The sequence below is a fragment of the Pan paniscus genome, chromosome 12, assembly GCF_029289425.2.
Source record: "Pan paniscus chromosome 12, NHGRI_mPanPan1-v2.0_pri, whole genome shotgun sequence".
Lineage (NCBI taxonomy): Eukaryota > Metazoa > Chordata > Mammalia > Primates > Hominidae > Pan > Pan paniscus.
Genome location: NC_073261.2, coordinates 83,135,228 through 83,154,368, shown reverse-complemented (window position 1 = coordinate 83,154,368; position 19,141 = coordinate 83,135,228). Strand labels below are relative to the sequence as shown.

The 19,141-nt window shown below is 47.7% G+C and overlaps 1 protein-coding gene across 4 annotated transcripts in view; it reads right to left on the bottom strand.

Annotated features, from left to right (window-relative positions):
* THADA (THADA armadillo repeat containing) overlaps positions 1-19,141 on the bottom strand; it is a 362,591-nt gene that overhangs the window by 33,543 nt on the left and 309,907 nt on the right. For 3 of the 4 annotated variants that reach the window (XM_003809126.5, XM_003809127.7, XM_063594983.1), the window contains one exon: positions 15,264-15,395. The exons of the other annotated variant lie outside the window; for it this stretch is intronic. In XM_003809126.5, the coding sequence (XP_003809174.3) occupies positions 15,264-15,395 (132 nt within the window). The remainder of the gene's footprint in view (positions 1-15,263; positions 15,396-19,141) is intronic. 4 annotated transcript variants of the gene reach the window in all.

The window sequence follows — 19,141 nt, the reverse complement described above, 5'->3', positions numbered from 1 at the left end:
CTCGAACTCCTGACCTCAGGTGATCCGCCCACCTCGGCCTCCCAAAGTGCTGGGATTACAGGCATGAGCCACCGTGCTGGGCCAGAAGTAACTTTTTCAAAGATGAAAAACAATCTAAGATTTATGGACAAGGCTGTTCAAAGAGACTCAGTGCTGTTTGTAGCCAAGGTGGAAATTTCAGATTCCTAGATCTACTCTGGATTGGGAGAAAAGAAGGGAAGGGAGGAGCCTGGGGGAAAAAAGAGGGCAAGAGGATAGAGGGCGGGGTTAGAACTAGCTGGAGAAGAACACAGGAAGGTCAGCGCTTTGGAAGATTTCTTGCACCCATCTCTGAGTTCTACAGTACCGTGAACATGACAACCATTTCCAGCAAATGGTGGTGACAGAAACAAATGAACCCACTTTGCTGGCACTGTTTTTCCCTAAGTACCGTGCTGCACACACTTTCAGCATGGATGAAGGGCGATGGGGACCAGCACTGCATATTGGAGATGAATGAACATTTTATCTGAAACTGGGAATTCTGCTTCTGCAGGTTCTGATCCCTGAGTGTGTGCTTGGGAAGCCACCAGAACAAGATTCCTGCTAGTTTCTCAGAGTCGAATTTAAAATATTTGGCCAGAAGCTTGCCTGTGGTTGGACCAGTCTCTTACAGCAACTCCTGCCCATTCCATCTGTCCCCAAAGGCCAGCGGTGGGGGCGGGGGCACTGAAAGGCTGCTGGGAGCAGCCCCAGACGCAGTGCATCTGGACAACCTCCTGGGCCTTGTGGGTGCCGAGCCAACATTTTTGAGTGTATATTTTAAAATCACAGCTTCAAAGTATAAAAATAGTGTGAAAAATAAAAACAGGACTCACAATCAGAGCCTCAATCACTCTGCTGATTAGAGAGGTTAGAGAAATAATAAAATTAGAGTAACCAAACTGAAAGCTTTAAGAGCGTTCCCTTGCTTAGCGAGGAGAATCCTGGGGCCAGACTTGTGCCGGGCCCTTTCCTAAGTTCTTAAGGCAGCTGGGCTTCCACTTAAAATGTCTGTTATCACTCCTGTATCCCCCATGGAGTTATTTATGAAGAAGGTTTCCCAGCCAGCCTGCCTGCCAAGCAAGGCATCTCTAACAAGGGCCGGGCAGGCAGGAGGAGCTGAATGAGAAGCGCACAGAGGCTGTGCTGTACAACCCCACTTCTTCAAACACGCCCAGGCTGTAACTCAAAACTTGAAAACAACCCGAATCCTTTTCCAAACACAAACCGAATCTCTTCTGTCAGTTTCCATATATTTTCCTAACTCCATTCCCCACCCTGACCCACTCCACAGCAGAAACCAATTTTCTTAACAGAGTGGGTTCTTGGGAGTTTTCTTCCTAAGCGTTCTCATTTGGAACAGATTAAGGGGGCGAGGATGATAATCTGATTTTTTTTTACTTTTGAAACACACACACACACACACACACACACACACACACACACACACAGACTCTTGAGGGTCTGAAGCAGAACCACCACAACCACCACTATGTTCTATGAGTGGCTTTTAAAAGAGGGGAATTTCATTTTCTGGTGTGATGGGACTGGGTTGCCTGGGGAGCCCTTAAGAACTTGTCCCAGTATAATGTGACCCTACAGGCGCATCGCTGGGGCCAGTGAGCTTGCCGGGAGGCTGAGCAGGGGACTGACTGAAGGGAAGCTGCCCATCTCAAACCCCATGTCCACTTTCAACTCCCAAACCAGGCTGTGCTACAGAAACAATAGGTCTGCCTGTCATGAGCCACTCTAGAATGTAACATGCTCCGGGCTGGGCACGGTGGCTCACGCCTGTGATCCCAGCACTTTGGGAGGCCGAGGCGGGCGGATCACAAGGTCAGGAGATCCAGACCATCCTGGCTAACACGATGAAACCCCGTCTCTGCTAAAAACAAAAAAAACAAAAATAAAAAATTAGCCGGGCGTGGTGGCTGGCGCCTGTAGTCGCAGCTACTCGGGAGGCTGAGGCAGGAGAATGGTGTGAACCTGGGAGGCAGAGCTTGCAGTAAGCCAAGATAGCGCCACTGCACTCCAGCCTGGGCGACAAAGTGAGACTCCCTCTCAAAAACAAAAAACAAAAAACAAAAAACATGATCCACTCTGCTGTGATGGAGGCCTCAGCCCTTAAATAGCTTAGTGTGGGTGAAAGGAGGAATCTCCTAAAGAATGAGCAATGTAAGAGCTAAACAGTGTGGGTCTGACTCAAGGAGAGACACAAAGACTGGAAAGGCTTTGTGGGAAAGGAGGGCATGGGGCTGGGTAGAATCGCGACACTTAACCAGGTTGACTGGCACAAGGAGGACATGCCACGCATAAGCACAGTGGTGGAACAGGCAGGGTGCCAAACTTGAGCCTCCCCTCTCCACTTCCCCATTCCTGCTCCCTTCTAAGTGTGGCTCCCTCCTTCCCGCCATTGCTCCTTTTTTTTGGTCTCTACTAAGTGTTTTCTTCCTCCCCAGTCCCCTTCAATTAAAAAGTTATCTTTCTAGTGAATTCTTGCTCTGGGTAATGCAACTGCAAAGCTTGTGGGCTTGCTTCCTAATGAAGTGTCTGCATTTTGGGTGATGTGTGTGGTCCTAAGAGATGATACAGGGATCAGCAAACAAACTTACCAAGTTAGTGAGAATGTTTAGAACAAAATTCTTATTATTAATGGTTACTTCCTTTTCTTATAAAATTAGCCATGTAAGTTGCTAACAGAAAAAATGATTTGGATACATGTAAAGGAAGGTCTATTGATTTTAGGTGGCCTACCACCTGAGAGGGTGGACTCCCAACAGTTTAGAAGCAGATGCTCTATCTAATTCATCCCTGTGTCCCCAGATGTTAGTGCCCATGCAGCTGGCACTTTCCAGAACCTCAGTGATTAGGACCTGGTAAAAATAAGAAGATGGCAGATTGCGAGAAGTGAAGTTCCTATCTCCCAAAACCCAGTCTTTCCCCCTTACACAGAAATGGGCTTTTTAGCTAAGCGTGTGTCCATTTAGCTCAACACACGATTTCTGAGCCTCTTTGGCTGAGATCTGTGGCAGATGACGAGGGCCTGGCTGATAAGATCCATGGAAGTGGTGCATGTGACTTCCAGGCTGGCCCTTCCCTCCTGCCTTCCAGCTCACCAGATTGTGGACATGGCAGTGGGAGCTGGCACTGCCATCTGGGGCCATGTGAGGGATGGTGTGTCTTGAAAATGTCAGAGCACCAAGAAAGAAGGTGTGCGCCCCTAATCATACGGACCATCACACTAGTCTACTGAGTGCTCTGCGTGAGGAAAAAATAAGCTACTGACTTGTTTAAGCCACTATTAACTTCTCTTACAGATGCCAAATCTATACCCCGACTAAAACACCAGCTGTTTCATGCATGAAACCCCAGAAAATACTTCAGAAAGTCCATTTCAAGATACACCCCAAGCTGACAGCCCTGGTTGTACTCCAGTAACTTCAGTACTTCAGCTGGAGGTGAGGAAGCAGGAGAGGGGGAAAGGAACAAGGGGAGAGGAGGCAGAGAGGGAGAAGACAAGTTGCCGTCAAGGCCAATTCTTTGTTTTTGATTCCCACCTGCTGTTCTCTGCCTCTGCTCCTGTAGATCAGCCTCACAAGAAATTCACTTCTGACAAACCCAATTACTGAAATACAGCAACGATTTCCTGGCCATTTTGACATTCAGGGAGGGATTTCTTACTTTTAGCTCATCATGATGCATCAGTGAACAGGTCAGAGCACATCTCTCGAATCCCATTCTCCTCCTAATGCTCATACAGACATTCACATCCAAACTGGGGCCGTGTACTCTTTACAAACAGACACTCTGAAAGGTGCACAGATTCCCAACATGCCATTCTATCTCAATGTACACACCCTGCCCCACGTGTGCAGAGAAAAACCCTCCCTGTACTGGCCCGCCACCACCAGAGCCACTCTCCATTCTGCTCTTCTGCCCATGAGAGGTCTTGCCATGGGGACTGCTGTAGTCAAAATAGAGCAGCAAAAACAAGGAAGCCCAGGCTTTCACAATCCACCAAGCATCTTCTGGGAGATTTGAGAACAGAATTGGAGTTTGGTGGGTAGGATGAGGGCTTCCCAGGTCTCTGATGTCACCCTTTACGCCTCCTTGGATAACAGCAGGATGGTGAGGGAGGGGCCGCCACCGTGGCCAGTGAAGAGGCCTCTCCTGGGCCCCACTCCTGCCCTGCAGAACTTCTCGGGCAGCACTGTCATGACAGCCTGGGTCTGACCTTCATCTGGCTGTTGGGATGGAAGAAGTCTGTGGCTGAGTGAACTCAGGAGGGCAAAGGGCAGGTGCCAGTGCTGGCTGGGGTGCTCAAGAGGGATGCTCCCAATAGAGTCAGGCCTGAAGCTGGGGCTGGAGGAGTCATCCTCACTGAACCAGGGACGAACGAGAAAGGTGGGGGGGCCCATCTTGCCACCCCTGACAGGGTAGTGACCCTAACACCTGAAACTGGCTTAGGTTCAAAAAGGAAGCCTGCTCACCACAGTGAAGAGAAATCCTGCATTGTGATATGGCCTTGCTGAGGAAAGCGAAAGTTCCTGAGGAAAAGGAAAGCACAGAAGAGGAGAGCCGAGGCCACGAGCTGGAGAAGGAAGATCACCAGGCACCAGGCTTGCCCTGACTAACAGGGAAGACAACACCCTGCAGCCGCGTCAGCACCAGATGGCCTAAGCCTCAGACTGAGGGCTTATCATCACCCACAGGGGTCAGTCGCCTTGGCCAGAGAGCTCGGCTTTCAGAAGCAGCAAGAGTCAGGGCAAAATGATGCAAAAATGACCCTCATTTCCTCGAAAGGAGCCTCTTGTTGTCTCTCTGGGGATTAGTCACTGGGAGGCCATGGTAACAATCCCATCACCCCAGCAACCAGGCCCAGCCAGGGTACTCACTGGCACTCATAACTGGCCAGCAGATCGAAGACGGGAGCATTAGTTTGCACCTGCTTTTGCACATCATGGGAGCCGCTGCCAGTGACGCACTCGCTGAGATGCAGGTGAACGTCAGGGGGCCCAGGATCTCCGGAACAACAACTGACGGCACACGCAACTTGGAATGCGGCAACTGGAGCTCCACCGTGCCCACCCACTGCAGCTGGCAGGAATGGGGGCCTACCTTGATCAAATCTCTTTATTTTGAAGGACTAAACAAGAAAACAGATAACTGGCTCCCACATAACTATCTTCCTTCAAAAGCATTTCCCCTCACCCTCCACTGGCTCACAGTGGGTTAGGACCACAATTCCTAGCCTCTTCTGTTTCCTCCCCTGCAGCCCCACTGACAATACTGAAGAACACACAGCCAGCTATGGAGAGAGGCCCAGAGAGACCAAGGCAGTGGAATCCCGGGCTGACTCAGGGTGTGGTTTGATTGCTGACTGCTGAGAGATGGCTGGTTTCACAGAACACTTAGTTCTTCCCACCCCAGTGTTGCTGGAGTTCCTCCAAGCCCTCTTCTCAAGGCAGTGTTCCATCTTCTCTGCCCTTACCCCACACCACCCCACCTCACCCCTGCCAGCTCCTCTCTACCCCCCGAGTCTGGATTATTCTCAGGGGGCATCCCTACATTTCTGTCATTTCCTCTGTATAAATCAAGGCTTGGGGGACAGTAGAGAGGTACTGTCCTGGGCCTCAGGAGTGGGTGTTGTAGACCTCGTTTTTCTACTCATTATGTGACACTGGGGAAATCATTTACCTTTCTTGGGCTTCAGTTTCCACATCTGTAAGTCAGAGGCTCTAAAACCCTCGAGTCCTGGGATTCCCTCCCTTTAGGAGGGGCACTGGAGAACAGGAACAGCAGCAGCCTTGACAGAGGACCACCTGCCACCTCTTGCTGCATCTGCCCTCTATTCCCTTTCCCCAGGGCACACTCTGGTATCTCAGCTCTGGTCCCCAACCCATTTTCTTACACTCTGACTCCAGCGTCTTCTTTCAAACACAACAGTGAGTTTAGAAGACCTTCAATGCACCCCTTTCTCTTAACTCCTGGGTTCTAAACTAGATGCCAGGTTTGGACTCCTTTCCCTGTCTCAGAGAGGCTCTGAGAGTGCAAGGCCTCTGTCACCACAGGGGCCGGAGCTCCAACTCTGGCTCTGACACTTATCTGCCTTGGGACGTTGGGCCCATTCCTTCAACTCTCTGAACTTCCGCATATTCACATTTAAAATGGAGGAAGTATAGTAGGTCCCTATAGTCCCAGCTACTCAGGAGGCTGAGGTGGGAGGATCCCTTGAGCCCAGGAGTTCAAGACTGCAGTGAGCTACAAGTGTGCCTGTGAACAGCCACCAGTACTCCAGCCAGAGTGATGCCATGAGACCCCACCTTTAAAAACATAAAAATATAAATAAAATGGAGGAAATAATAAAGTATCTCACAGTGTTGTGAGGATCAAAGGGGATAAAATGAAACAGGAGCATCAAGAGGGAGGTGATGAGGTTCTCCTTCCCCTGTCCCCTCACTGGCCTGCTCAGAGTGGGAAAGAGCAGACGGGGCTCTGGGAGGAAGGGGCCACCTCCCCTAGGCCTTCCAGATCGATTCATGTAGCCTTGGCTCTGGTCTCTCACCTGGGACCTGATAAGCAACTGACAAGTATCCACCTGCTGGGCACTTCCCAGGGCCGGCCCTGTGCTAGGCATGTGGGTCCCTATGGATGAAACTCTTGCTCAAGAAATTCCATCCTGCATGATCCAGTATGGAATGACAAGGGAGACACAGAGTTAGTCCAGGATTTTCTACAGCGGCCAGTCTTAGTAGATGCTTCATCAGTTCCTCATCAGCTGTTGAATTAATGTCTCTAGGAAGAAGTGAGGACTAAGGCAGGCGATTTAATCTGCCATAATAAGAAAATGCTGTGACCTCAGGGCAATTTCATAACATAAAATCCAAACAGCTCCCCCACCAGGTAGATCTGAAAAACACTAAGCTTCTTACTGGGTTTAACTACTTTGATAGATACATTCCTCAATTCATTCATTCAATTGATCATCAAAGAGTGATTCTTATTGAGAATCTATTATGTGCCAAGTTCTGAGAATATAGCAGCAAACAAACAAGATAAAAATCCTACACTCTTGGAACTTTTTTTTTTTTTTTTTTTTTTTTGACAGAGTTTCGTTCTTTTGCCCAGGCTGGAGTGAAGTGGTGCAATCTCAGCTCACTGCAACCTCCACCTCCTGGGTTCAAGTGATTCTCCTGCCTCAGCCTCCCGAGTAGCTGGGATTACAGGCATGCACCATCACGCCCAGCTAATTTTTGTATTTTTAGTAGAGAAGGGGTTTCACCATGTTGGCCAGGCTGGTCTCGAACTCCTGACCTCAGGTGATCCACTTGCCTCGGCCTCCCAGAGTGTTAGGATTACAGGCGTGAGCCACCACGCCCGGCCTCTCTTGGAACTTTTATTCCGGTGGAGAGAAACAAATAACAAATAAATAAAATTATGCAGATAATTAAACCAGTGGGGTGAATGATAGCAAATAACTGGGTGGTTACTGTAGTCTGAGAGGTCAAGGCAGGCCCCCTGTGCAGATGACACTGAAGCTGAGATTGGAATGATATGAAGGAGTCAGCCATGCAGGACAAGGGAAGAATATTCCAAGCAGAGGGAACAGCTACTGCAAAGGCCCTGAGGTTGGAATGGGCTCTGGAGTTGGAAAACCCCAAAGATGGCTGGAGTGGCTAGGGGAGGAGTGGCAGGGGCTGGACTGGGTAGGATTTTATATGTTGCCTTAGGAGTCTGGGTTTTACCCAGATTAAGATGGGAAGCCAAGAGAGAGTTCTGAGCAGGAGAGCAGTATCATCTGTTTTACTCCTGAAGAAGTGAGCCTGAATTGCAACGAACAAAAATAGAGGCAGGAAGACCAGGCTGTAGAAGTCTGGGGAGAGATGGTGGTGGCTTGGACTAGCACATGAAACAAGCCTGGCGGACAGGCACTTTGTAAGTATTTGTTCAATGAATGAACAAGTGAATGATTGAATACCCTTGATCTGACCACTTCTCATCTCATACTTAAATAGTAAGAAAAATCTATAGACTATCTTAAGTAGGAGTAAGAGAAGGGGTCAGAAAACAATTTAGAGTTCTGGTTTTGTGCTTTTTTTTTTTTTTTTTTTTTTGAGACAGGGTCTTACTCTGTCACCTAGGCTGGAGTGCGGTAGCATGATCATGGCTCATTGTAGCCTCGACCTTCTGGGCTCAAGTGATCCTCCCACCTCAGCCTCTTCAGTAGCTGGAACCACAGGCATGCACCACTACACTTGGCTAATTTTTAAATTTTTTTGAAGAGACAGGGTCTCCCCATGTTGCCCAGGCTGGGTTTGAACTCCTGGGCTCAAGTGATCTGGCTGCCCCGGCCTCCGAAAGTGCTGGGATTACAGGTATGTGCCACTGTGCCTAGCCCCAATTTAGAATTTTAAAGTAGACACATATAAATGATGGATGGCCAGGCACGGTGGCTCACACCTGTAATCCCAGCATTTTGGGAGGCCAAGGCGGGCAGATTACTTGAGGTCAGGAGTTCAAGACCAGCCTGGGCAACATGTAGTAGCCCCATCTCTACTAAAAATACCAAAATAAGCCAGCCATGGTGGTGTGTGCCTGTAATCCCAGCTACTCGGGAGGCTGAGGCAGGAGAATCGCTTGAACCCGGGAGGCGGAGGTTGCAGGGAGCCGAGATTGCACCACCACTGCACTCTCGCCTGGGCGCCAAGAGTGAAACTCTGTCTCAACAACAACAACAACAACAAAAAAAAAAAAAAGAAGAAAAAGAAATGATGGAGGCAAATAAGTTTAACTCATCTGAAGAGGAATTTAGGCCAGGCTTGGAGATAGGTAGGAGGATATATTCCAGTAAAGTGATTCTTAACTTTTCTGGGTCATTCTTCTTTAGAAAAAGGTACTTGGTACATCTACAATATTGAGTCTGGGGACAGGCTCTGGCACCACAGAGCAGAAAGGGCACTTTGAAGGCGATATACCTGAGTCGATTAGGAAAGAGCCTACTGGAAGGCAGGAGGAAGAGGGAGGCAGTCAGTACTTGCAGAGCCCTTCTAGTGCCTGACTCTGTGATCTGGCACGAACTGAAAAAAGCACAGGGCCTGCTGCGGGTCTGAGACTGGTGGGCAGCCTTAGAGGTTCCGGGAGTGGAACCATCTGTGACTCAGTGTGAAGTCCCACAGGCCTGGGGCTTTGCTGACTGAGCTGTCTCACTCCATAGGGCCACTGGAAAATGTCACAGTGACCCAGGCCTTCCTATCTCTCTCCTCCCAGGCTTCCCTCCCTGTTTGCTCAAGGGTCGGGGCATATGAGAAGTGTTCATCCTTTCATGCTGGCTCATAGGCTCTGTGTGGGTGACGATGATGCACACATGTATACATGTGTGCAGATGTTGTTTTTTTCCTTCTTTGCCTTGCCCTGGCTACATGGCTGCTTGGACTCAACCTCACAATGCCACTTGCCTACTGCTCCCTTCTCTAACCTCTGAGTCTCATTTTTCTACATCTCGCTCCTACTTCCCCTCTTCCACCTCCCTCCTAAACACCATTGTTATTCCAGTCTCTATGGGTCACCATGCCAAGCACAGGAGGCTCCTTTGGTGTCTCCCAGATAACCCAGGGGCATGGTCCCTGCAGCCCCAGGCTGGCTTTCTGGTCCTGTAATCCAAGACCCTGACTTCAGAGGTAAGAGTGAGGAGGGACCCAACACTACAGGCTGCAAACTCAGCCTACCAGACCCGGACAGCGCGCGAGTCAGCAAGACTGCCACCCTAGTTGGTATGAATCAGTGAAAAATGCTGCCCCTCGAGCTGGTTCCAGCAGAGAGGGTCTGCCTGCTTGTTCTGAAGCTTTCTTATTTCAAAGCGTACTCTCATGTTTCTTTTGCCACCTGACTATGGTGAAAAATCAATCCATTAACACAAATTGAGCACCCACTGTGTACCTAATAGAAAACAGTCTCTAAGTTCATGAGGGCTAGTTGGGAAGAGAGAACTAAAGCACAGGAAAGGGAAAATGATAAAAGCGTAGAATAGCAAAGGCTCTGTGATGATACAATAACCAAATGCTGCAGCGGCTCAGGGAATGGGGAGATCCTGGAGGGCAAGGGTGCTGTCGAGAAGACGGGATTTAATGCATTCCCACTAAATGTCCATATTTGGAAGGATGAGCAGAAGTTTTACATGACTTTTTGTGGGCAAGGGGCCTGCTAGGAGAGAGGGACCAGAACTACTTGGAGACAGTATTCCAAGAAAAAGAGCCACAGCCGATCTGCCTGCTTGCCTACCCACTATCCCCTTTAAAGGTCTTATATATTTTCTTTCATAAGAAAGTTTCTACCAAGAAGTCATCCTTCTTGAACCAAAACACTGACAACAGGCATGAAATCTGGCACGCCTTAAAATTCCTTGCTCAGTGCCTTCTCTTATCCTGTATCAACTCAAGCAGAAACTGTTTTCCTTTCTTTTCTTTTCTTTTCTTTTCTTTTTTTTTTTTGAGGGAGTCTCACTCTGTTGCCTAGGCTGGAGTGCAGTGGTGTGATCTTGGCTCACTGCATTACTGCGAAAATTCCACCTCCGAGGTTCAAGCAATTCTCCTGCCTCAGTCTCCCGAGTAACTGGGACTACAGATGTGCACCACTATGCCCAGCTAATTTTTGTATTTTTATTAGAAATGGGGTTTCACCATGTTGGCCAGGCTGGTCTTGAACTCCTGACCTCAGGTGATCTGCCCACCTCAGCCTCCCAAAGTGCTGGGATTAGATGCGTGAGCCACTGCACCTGGCCAGAAACTGTTTTTCTGAGCCTCACAAATGGAGACGGGAATGGGAGCAGGCCATCTAAATTAGGTGGCCAACAGTGGCTGAAGCCGAAAGAGCAAGAAAGGGGGAGATCCAGTGCCAGGAAAAGCAAGAAGCCTGAGGGAAGTCCAGAAAGCCATCCCCCTGCCTGCCCTGTCCCCATGGCCCATCCAGCTCCCAGAGGCACCCTGCCTCTGCTAAGGGGAACGTATGTGGTTCTGCCTGGGGACCTCCTGATCTAGCCATCCTTAAGCCCATCCTGGAGTCCTTCTGTCTAACTCTCTGCAGTATTTCCAGCTAAGCCACACCAGATAACTTGCATCAGAGTGAAAGAGCTCTGCAAAAAGAAAAGGCTCAGGTACCCCTGGCTTGTAGGAAAGGCTATGGAAGAACCCCAATCACTGGATTCTTTCTAACCTTCTAAGATACCTTTCTTATCTTCTCTTCCTCTGAAGGCAGCTTCACAAATTTGTATCTTCATGGGTTCCTCTCCTGCTGCTCCCACCCAGAACTCTGCCTAACTTAAGAATCACGCAAATGCCAGGATTTAAAGTTAAGTATTGTCCAGGTTGTTTTTCCCACACAGAGGCCTTTGTTCCAGTGAAATCTGACATTAAATGCCCGATGTGGTATATAAAACAGATCTGAGTGGCCGCTTGGTGGAAGAGGGTGGGGAGCTGCAGAGATAGCCTTGAGCATCTCCTGCTCTTGTAGCATTAGAGCTCTTTCCTGAGCATTTCAAGGCCTGAAGTCAGAGCAGGGAAAGGAGGAAGGCAGAGCCTTGCCTGGAGTCCAGCCCACAATTTTTTTTTCTCCTAGCAACAAATTTCAATACCTTACTCTTAAGTCCTGGAAATGTCATTTCTTCCATTCCCTTCTGCAGGCTCCGTGATTGGTATAGAGTGGGGAGGGAGGGGCAGAGAGGGTCCTGCAGCTGGGGCTCCCTGATGTCCATACTTCTAAGGGCTGAGGGTGCTTTGGACATTGCAGGGAGAGAGTTGTTAACACGCTGTGAGTTTCATGCTTCCCTGTGTGGGCTGCAGCATGTGCAGGAGATTCCAGCAGGCAAAAAAGGTGAGTAAGAAATCTGTTCTCAGGAGGGCCGGCTAACCATGGCATTATTTTCTCCAGGCCTTCTAGAATCATTAACTAATCAAATCTAGACCTAAAGCCAATTATGCAAAAGGATATCTTAGGGTGAGGAAGTCTGAATGACTGCATTTAATGCTTGCCTCTTCTACAGGTTCCAGAAAGTGCCCGTGAGGACCGATAACTAGATCTGTTAAGGAGCACTGGAGATCCCAGGATAGCTGTGCTGCGTTCTGAGGAAGGCAGGACAGAACCCAGAGAGTTTATTCTGTTCCCACAGCAGATAAAGGTCTCCCTTTGCCCTCTCCATTTCGAATGTTGAGCTCTCCAAGACCTAAGGAAAACTTTGTCCTGGATCACAGTGACTTGTGGCCTCTGAGTGCCTTTCCCGATTTCCTGGTAGTTTCACTTCCTGGAATGCCACAGTCTGACTTCTACATCAGTGCCAGAGGCATGCCTTGTTATTTTCCCCTGGACACCTCACAGGTTTGAAACTCTGAAGTCACCTCATGCTTTCCCTTCTCTCCCACCTCCCACAGCAGCAGTCCCCATGTTGAGATTACCCAACCCCCAACCAGTATTCTCATACATCAGTCCTCTCCCCTCCATCCCAACCCCACTGAGAGCAGCTGGAGAGGACTGTTGCTGCCAGCCCCCAGCTGATTTCCCTGCCTGGCAAATACCCTCACTCAGCCCCAGCCCTGGCCCATCACACACACTGCTGCCAGAGATTCCACAAGTATGTCTCCGGTAACATCAGTCTCCTCTGAGTGCCTTCCCACCTCATTCCTGCTTTAAACCCTCTCTAGCTTCCCATTACCTGCAGAAGGAGATTGGGCCTTGGCACTGAGCCATCCCACAAGCAAGTGCCCCTGCCTTGCTCAGTTCATTTCCTGCTCCTCTTCCTTGCCTGGCCTGAGCCTGTGTTCTGACCACAAAAGTCCACTCACTGCTGCCCAATCAGCTCCCGGGTTCTCCCCAACTCAGGGCTTTGGCTCCAACTTCTCTTTCTGCATTGACTGTTCTCCTCTCATTTGTGTCACATCTCTCCCTTCCTTTGGGCCCACTCCACTCTCCAGACCCTTTCCAGAGAGACCCCACAGAATGCACCTCCTACTTCCCCAAGCTCCTCCAGCAGGCTGCTAGGAGACGGTCTGAGAGCAGAGCTCTGTCTGCATCCATCCCTCACTGACAGTGGGAGATCTCAGAGGTGTGGAGCTCTTGTGTTGTATTTCTTTCTTCGAGGAAAACTGAGAATTAACTTTAATTTTTTCATTGTAATTTTAACTCCTCAAAGAAGACATTAAATATTAACACAACTTAATAATGTTATTTTACTGTGGCATTTAGTCAACCACCGATTTGGGGACAAAAGAAACAACATGTACTTTTAAGGTAGTCAAGATTCAATCATAATTAACTTGGAACACCAAAGAGGAAAACATCAGCAGTGTATTCTACAAAATCCTTATATGCTGAAGGAATGTGAAGTTACCACCAGCACTTGATATCCTTGAGAGATGGTAAAACAAGACAATATTGTTCTTTTTTTTTTTTTTTTTTTTTGAGATGAAGTCTTGCTCTGTCACCCAGGCTGGAGTACAGTGGCACTATCTCAGCTCACTGTGACCTATGCCTCCTGGGTTCAAAAGATTCTTCTGCCTCAGCCTCCCGAGTAGCTGGGATTATGGGTGCCCACCACCATGCCCAGCTAATTTTTCTATTTTTAGTAGAGATGGGGTTTCACCATATTGGCCAGGCTAGTCTTGAACTTCTGACCGCAAGTGATCCACCCATCTCAGCCTCCCAAAGTGCTGAGATTACAGGCGTGAGATTACTGCGCCTGGCCTAAAACAAGACAATATTGTTCTGATCAATCAATTGCCTAACTTCTGATTAAAGAAAAAAATCAGGGTGATTCTCAGTCCTCAGCTACTTTTCAGTCTAAAGAAAAAGATCTATATTTTATGCTTAAGAAAACCAAGCTGGGCTGGGTGCGGAATCTACTGAGTATTATATTCCAACAAATATTTACCGAGCACTTACTAGGCTTTCTGTGTGTCCTTCTAAGCAAATGCTGCAATTGGAAAAATGAATAAATTGCCAATGGCAGAATTTTAGCTATTGGGCAAGTCTGGCAGGTTGGGGGCTGAGGGGAGCCTGCTTGCATATCACTTGCAGCTCTGTTCCAAATGCTATCCTGCTGAGAGGAAAAGCTGATCTAGGCGAAACCTGCCCTGGTGCGGTATCACTGAGAGATTATTCCAAAACTAGCTTCTTCCACATAGGCAGAGAAGTGTACACAGACCATTTTGACTGAGGATTCAGATCCTGGAAGGTTCACACATCTGGGGAGGCTTCCAGGGAACACAGTCCTGTGTCCTGCCTTGGCAAGCAGCCCCAGCCACAGTAACTGATGAGGGGCCTTGCATCAATTACAAAGGCTTATCTGGCCTCCTTTTCTCTCATTCTGCTGTCTATTAAGGTGAACTTCTTTGCTCAGCTTTGATCCCTTGCCTCAAAACAGTGTTCTTGCTTCTCATTGGGACCGCTGATCCAGAGACCTTTCCTGGCACCCAGCCCCAAGCGCAGAGAATCCGAGTCTGCTAAAGCAGGCACCCTCCCAGATGGCCACTTGTCCAGAGGTGTGACCTTATTTCTACTCCATCTGCCCCCGTCTCTTTCATCCAGCAGCCCATTTTCTACCCACAGCCTGAGTTCCTTTTAGCTTTCGTAGCATTTGCCATTACATGCACATGACCCCGGGCCTGGGGCTGTAACCGCTTATACGACGGCTGCGACCTCAGGACTACCCAGCTAGGGTGCTCCTCTTTCCACTCCCCTCCTCCCTCCTGGGTTCATGTTATTATCAAATGAGCAGCTAGGACACAAAGTAGAGAAACTTAACGTACACATAATCATTTGTCGCTTTCTGTCACATATAAAAACTCAGGAACAAAATGATGGTTTTGTGATTCCTGAGTTATGGAACCACACAGATAATAGAGACTTGGCATTATTTAAAACCGATGACAACGTAACCAGCAAAAGACCTAACAGTTTATTAAATTTCTACCTTTAAAAATAATTTTTCTTTAGGATGTCCTACAGCAGGGGTCAGCAAACTACGGCTAGTAGATCAAATCTGAGAAGCTGCCTATTTTTGTAAGCAAAGTTTTATTGGAACACAGTCATGCCCATTTGTTTACCTACTGTTTGTGGCTTTCCCACTAAGATGGCAGAGTTGAGACACAGACCAAATGACCAACAATGCCTAAGATACTATCTGGCTCATTATAGAAAAGTGTTCCAACCTCTATCCTACAGCAATAAGACAATGCGAAAGGATAAGAACGAGGTACCTGTTGACTGGCAGGTATTTTCTTGTGACATGGCAGTTGTCACGGTTTCCGTGGCTGCATCTCTAACAGCTTGCTCCTCACTCTGCAGAAGGGTAAGGACACACTTCCAGAGAGCAAGTGTATCCTGCAACTCTAAGAAGACCAAAAGGAATCTGAATTACCTAGAATGCAATTAACAGGCAGGTGCAAATACTGCTTCAAATCCCTGGTGGAAGAGAGGAGCATTGAATGAGTTACAGCTATCTCTTTTTTTCTGGGTATTGTTAAGATAGAAAGAGTGTTAGACAAACATTGGCAAAGACAGACTCCTAAGGGAGCAGATTTGGAAATGCCTTTTTTGGGGGTGAGGATGTAGGCTTTCCGGAGGCAACCAGCGCTAGGCAAGGCCTCCAGAAGATGCTGCCCAGGTGACAAAGACCCTCTGCCCTGCTCTCCTAGTTGAGTCCTGATTCTCTAGAAGAAAACTTTATGCATAAGACTGCTTTGGAGAAACTAGCCCAGTGTTGATTCAAGTGTCTGAGCCTATAAATTCTGAAAGTGAAGCATCAATCAAGATTATGCTCTGGGGGCAAGAATAAAAAAAGAGAGGCTAGGTGTGGTGGCTCATGCCTGTAATCCCAGCACTTTGGGAGGCCGAGGAGAGTGGATCACGAGGTCAGGAGATTGAGACCATCCTGACCCATATGGTGAAACCCCGTCTCTACTAAAAATACAAAAATTAGCTGGGCATGGTGACGGGCGCCTGTATTCCCAGCTACTTGGGAGGCTGAGATGGGAGAATCGCTTGAACCTAGGAGGCAGAGGTTGCAGTGAACTGAGATCGTGCCACTGCACTCTAGCCTGGCGACAGAGTGAGACTCCATCCTCGCTCCCGACCAAAAAAAAAAAAGAGACCCACGATAAAGGCAGCAGCTTGTGTCCCATGTATGTAGGGGGTCCACTATCTGACTGCCATTACTCCTGGACACTGATCTGTCTAGTCAGCCTGTGCTAGGTGCTGCTGTGGACAATGAATAATAAAAGATAGTATCTTGTCCTGAGCTATCAAAAGGAATATAAAGTCAAAAACACAAAGCAATGAGTTGTCAAGAACAAAATTGTGTGGCTGTGATTCCCAACAGGAAAGATGAGAGTGGACTGCTGTAACTGACACAGAATTCATGACACGAAAGTGAGAGGTGAGCATGGCCTCCCAGAAAGGGGTACCTCTAGTCCAGGTGGGGTGGGCCTGGGCTTGTGGAGGGTTATCACTGGAGGGCCATGGAAGACCACCACGCAGCATCCCCATCCTTTCAATGGAGAAACTACCCTTCCCTAAGAACTCCCCTTTGTCTATCCTCTCCCTCATCTGTACATGGAGAACCTGGTTTCACAGTCACTGATGCTTTAGTCATACCAATAAGAACAGTGGCTCCATTTGGGGTTTCGTTCTCTTCTTTTCGTTACAGATCTGATTTAAATTTTACTCAGCCTTTCAGTCTCCATTCTTTCTAGTTGTTCTGTAAGGGTTCAATACCTTCCTTTCTTAATATTTTCCTCTTTAATATGGTCATCATTTATATCCTTCAGATCCTTCCCTCTTTAGTCCATTTCAATTTTTCTTTTTCCTTAAATGACTTTGCTGTGCCCTTGACTTTTCTCATGTACTTCTTTTTTTTTTTTTTTTTGAGATGAAGTTTCACTCTTGTTGCCCAGGCTGGAGTGCAATGGTGCAATCTTGGCTCACCGCAACCTCCACCTCCCAGGTTCAAGTGATTCTCCTGCCTGAGCCTCCCGGGTAGCTGGGATTATAGGTATGCACCACCACACCCGGCTAATTTTGTATTTTTAGTAGGGACAGGGTTTCACCATGTTGGTCAGGCTCAAACTCCTGACCTCAGGTAGACCCACCCTCCTCAGCCTCCCAAAGTGCTGGGATTACAGGCATGAGCCACCACGCCTGGCCTCTCATGCACTTTTACGTCCTTTGCTTCTACCGATTCAGTACCTTTTTCATTGAGATGGGGTCTCACTATGTTGCTCAGGCTGGAGTGCAGTGGCACAATGGCTCACACTGCAGGCTCGACCTCCCAGGTTCAAGGAATTCTCCTGCCTTAGCCTCCTGAGTAGCTGGAACTACAGGTGTACACCACCACATCTGGCTAATTTTTTTATTATTTGTAGACAAAAGATCTTGCTGTGTTGCCCAAGCTGGTCTCGAACTCCTGGGCTCAAGTGATCTTCCTGCCTCGTCCTCCCAAAGTGCTAGGATTATAGGCATGAGTCACTGCACCTATTTCTCATGTTCTTGTAGGCACAGGACCAAATTTCACAAAAGAATTCCAGGTTATTCCATACACATTTTACCTGTTATAAGCTAGGGTTTGAGTAGTTAAAGTCACCCAGAAAATGTGCTGCAAAATGGTATTAACTTTACTGGAGAAGCTTGACTAAGGTTTGTCATCCTTTGCTCTTATTCCTTCGGGTCTCATGATTAAATCACACTCACAGAAGGTCCCTTCTCAATGTCTCTCTGGCTGTAAGAAAAATGCCTGAAGTCACTAAGAAGAAAAAAGTTAAAACCATATTGAAGAAAATGTTGTCTCCCAGAGAGATACAGGGACATGAGACCCTTTATTGGTCTGAACTCCTACAACATTTAAAATTTGGATCTCACTATCTAAAAAACAATTCCTTCCTTTATTCTGTAAATCCTTTCTCCACAACTATACTGAAAGCTCCTTGGAGGCAGTGACCATGTCTGATTCTTGAGGGCTGGGCATGGAAGAGGTACACAAAAATATAATTCTACTAATAGGTGAGAAGAGAATCATAGCATGTTAATATGGGATTAAACATGGCAGGAGAGGGCAGGGTTGGGGTTGAAGCATAGCTGTAGAACCTGGGGTTTCCTTTTATTAAACCCTATGCTTAAAAGCAAAACAAAAAACAAAATGACACAATTTAAAAAATTTTAAAAAAAGAACTATGCCTTTCAATTCCTTAGGATATTCTCAAGCTTGGTTTTCTTATACATCATTGACATGCTGCCCTTTCCTATTACTCTTGACACACGGAGTAGCAGTGAGGAGAGACATGGAGGTGTACAACATGCTGGAAACCAGATAAGATCTGTACATCCATTTAATTTCAAAATATCTCCACCTTTACGCCCCAAAGATACTAATATGGTTTGGATTCACAAATCTCACGTTGAATTGGAGTGGATGGTGGGAGGTGAGTGAATCCTGAAGGCAGATTTCCTCCTTGCTGTTCTCATGATAGTGAGTGAATTCTCACAAGATCTGATGGTTTAAAAGTGTGTGGCACTTCTCCCTGCTCTGACTCTCCTGCTCTGCCATGGGAAGCTGTGCCTTGCTTCCCCTTTGCCTTCTGCCATGATTGTAAGTTTCCTGAGGCCTCCCAGCCATGCTTCCTGTTAAGCCCATGGAACTGTGAGCCAATTAAACCTCTTTTCTTGATGAATTACCCAGTCTCAGATAGTTCTATATAGGAGTGTGAGAATGGACCAATACAGAAAATCGGTACTGGAAGTGGAGCACTGCTATAAAGACATTTCCACCTGAAAATGTGGAAGCAACTTTGGAACTGGGTAATGGGCAGAGGTTGAAACAGTTTGGAGGGCTCAGAAAAAGACAGGAAGATGTGGGAAAGTTTGGAACTTCCTATAGACTTGTTGAATGGTTTTGACCAAAATGCTGACAGTGATATGGGCAATGAAGTCCAGACTGAGGTGCTCTCAGATGGAGATGAGGAACTTATTGGGAACTGAAGTAAGGTCACTCTTGCTCTGCTTTAGCAAAGAGATTGGTGGCATTTTGCCCCTGCCCTAGAGATCTGTGGAACTTTGAACTTGAGAGAGATGACTGAGGGTATCC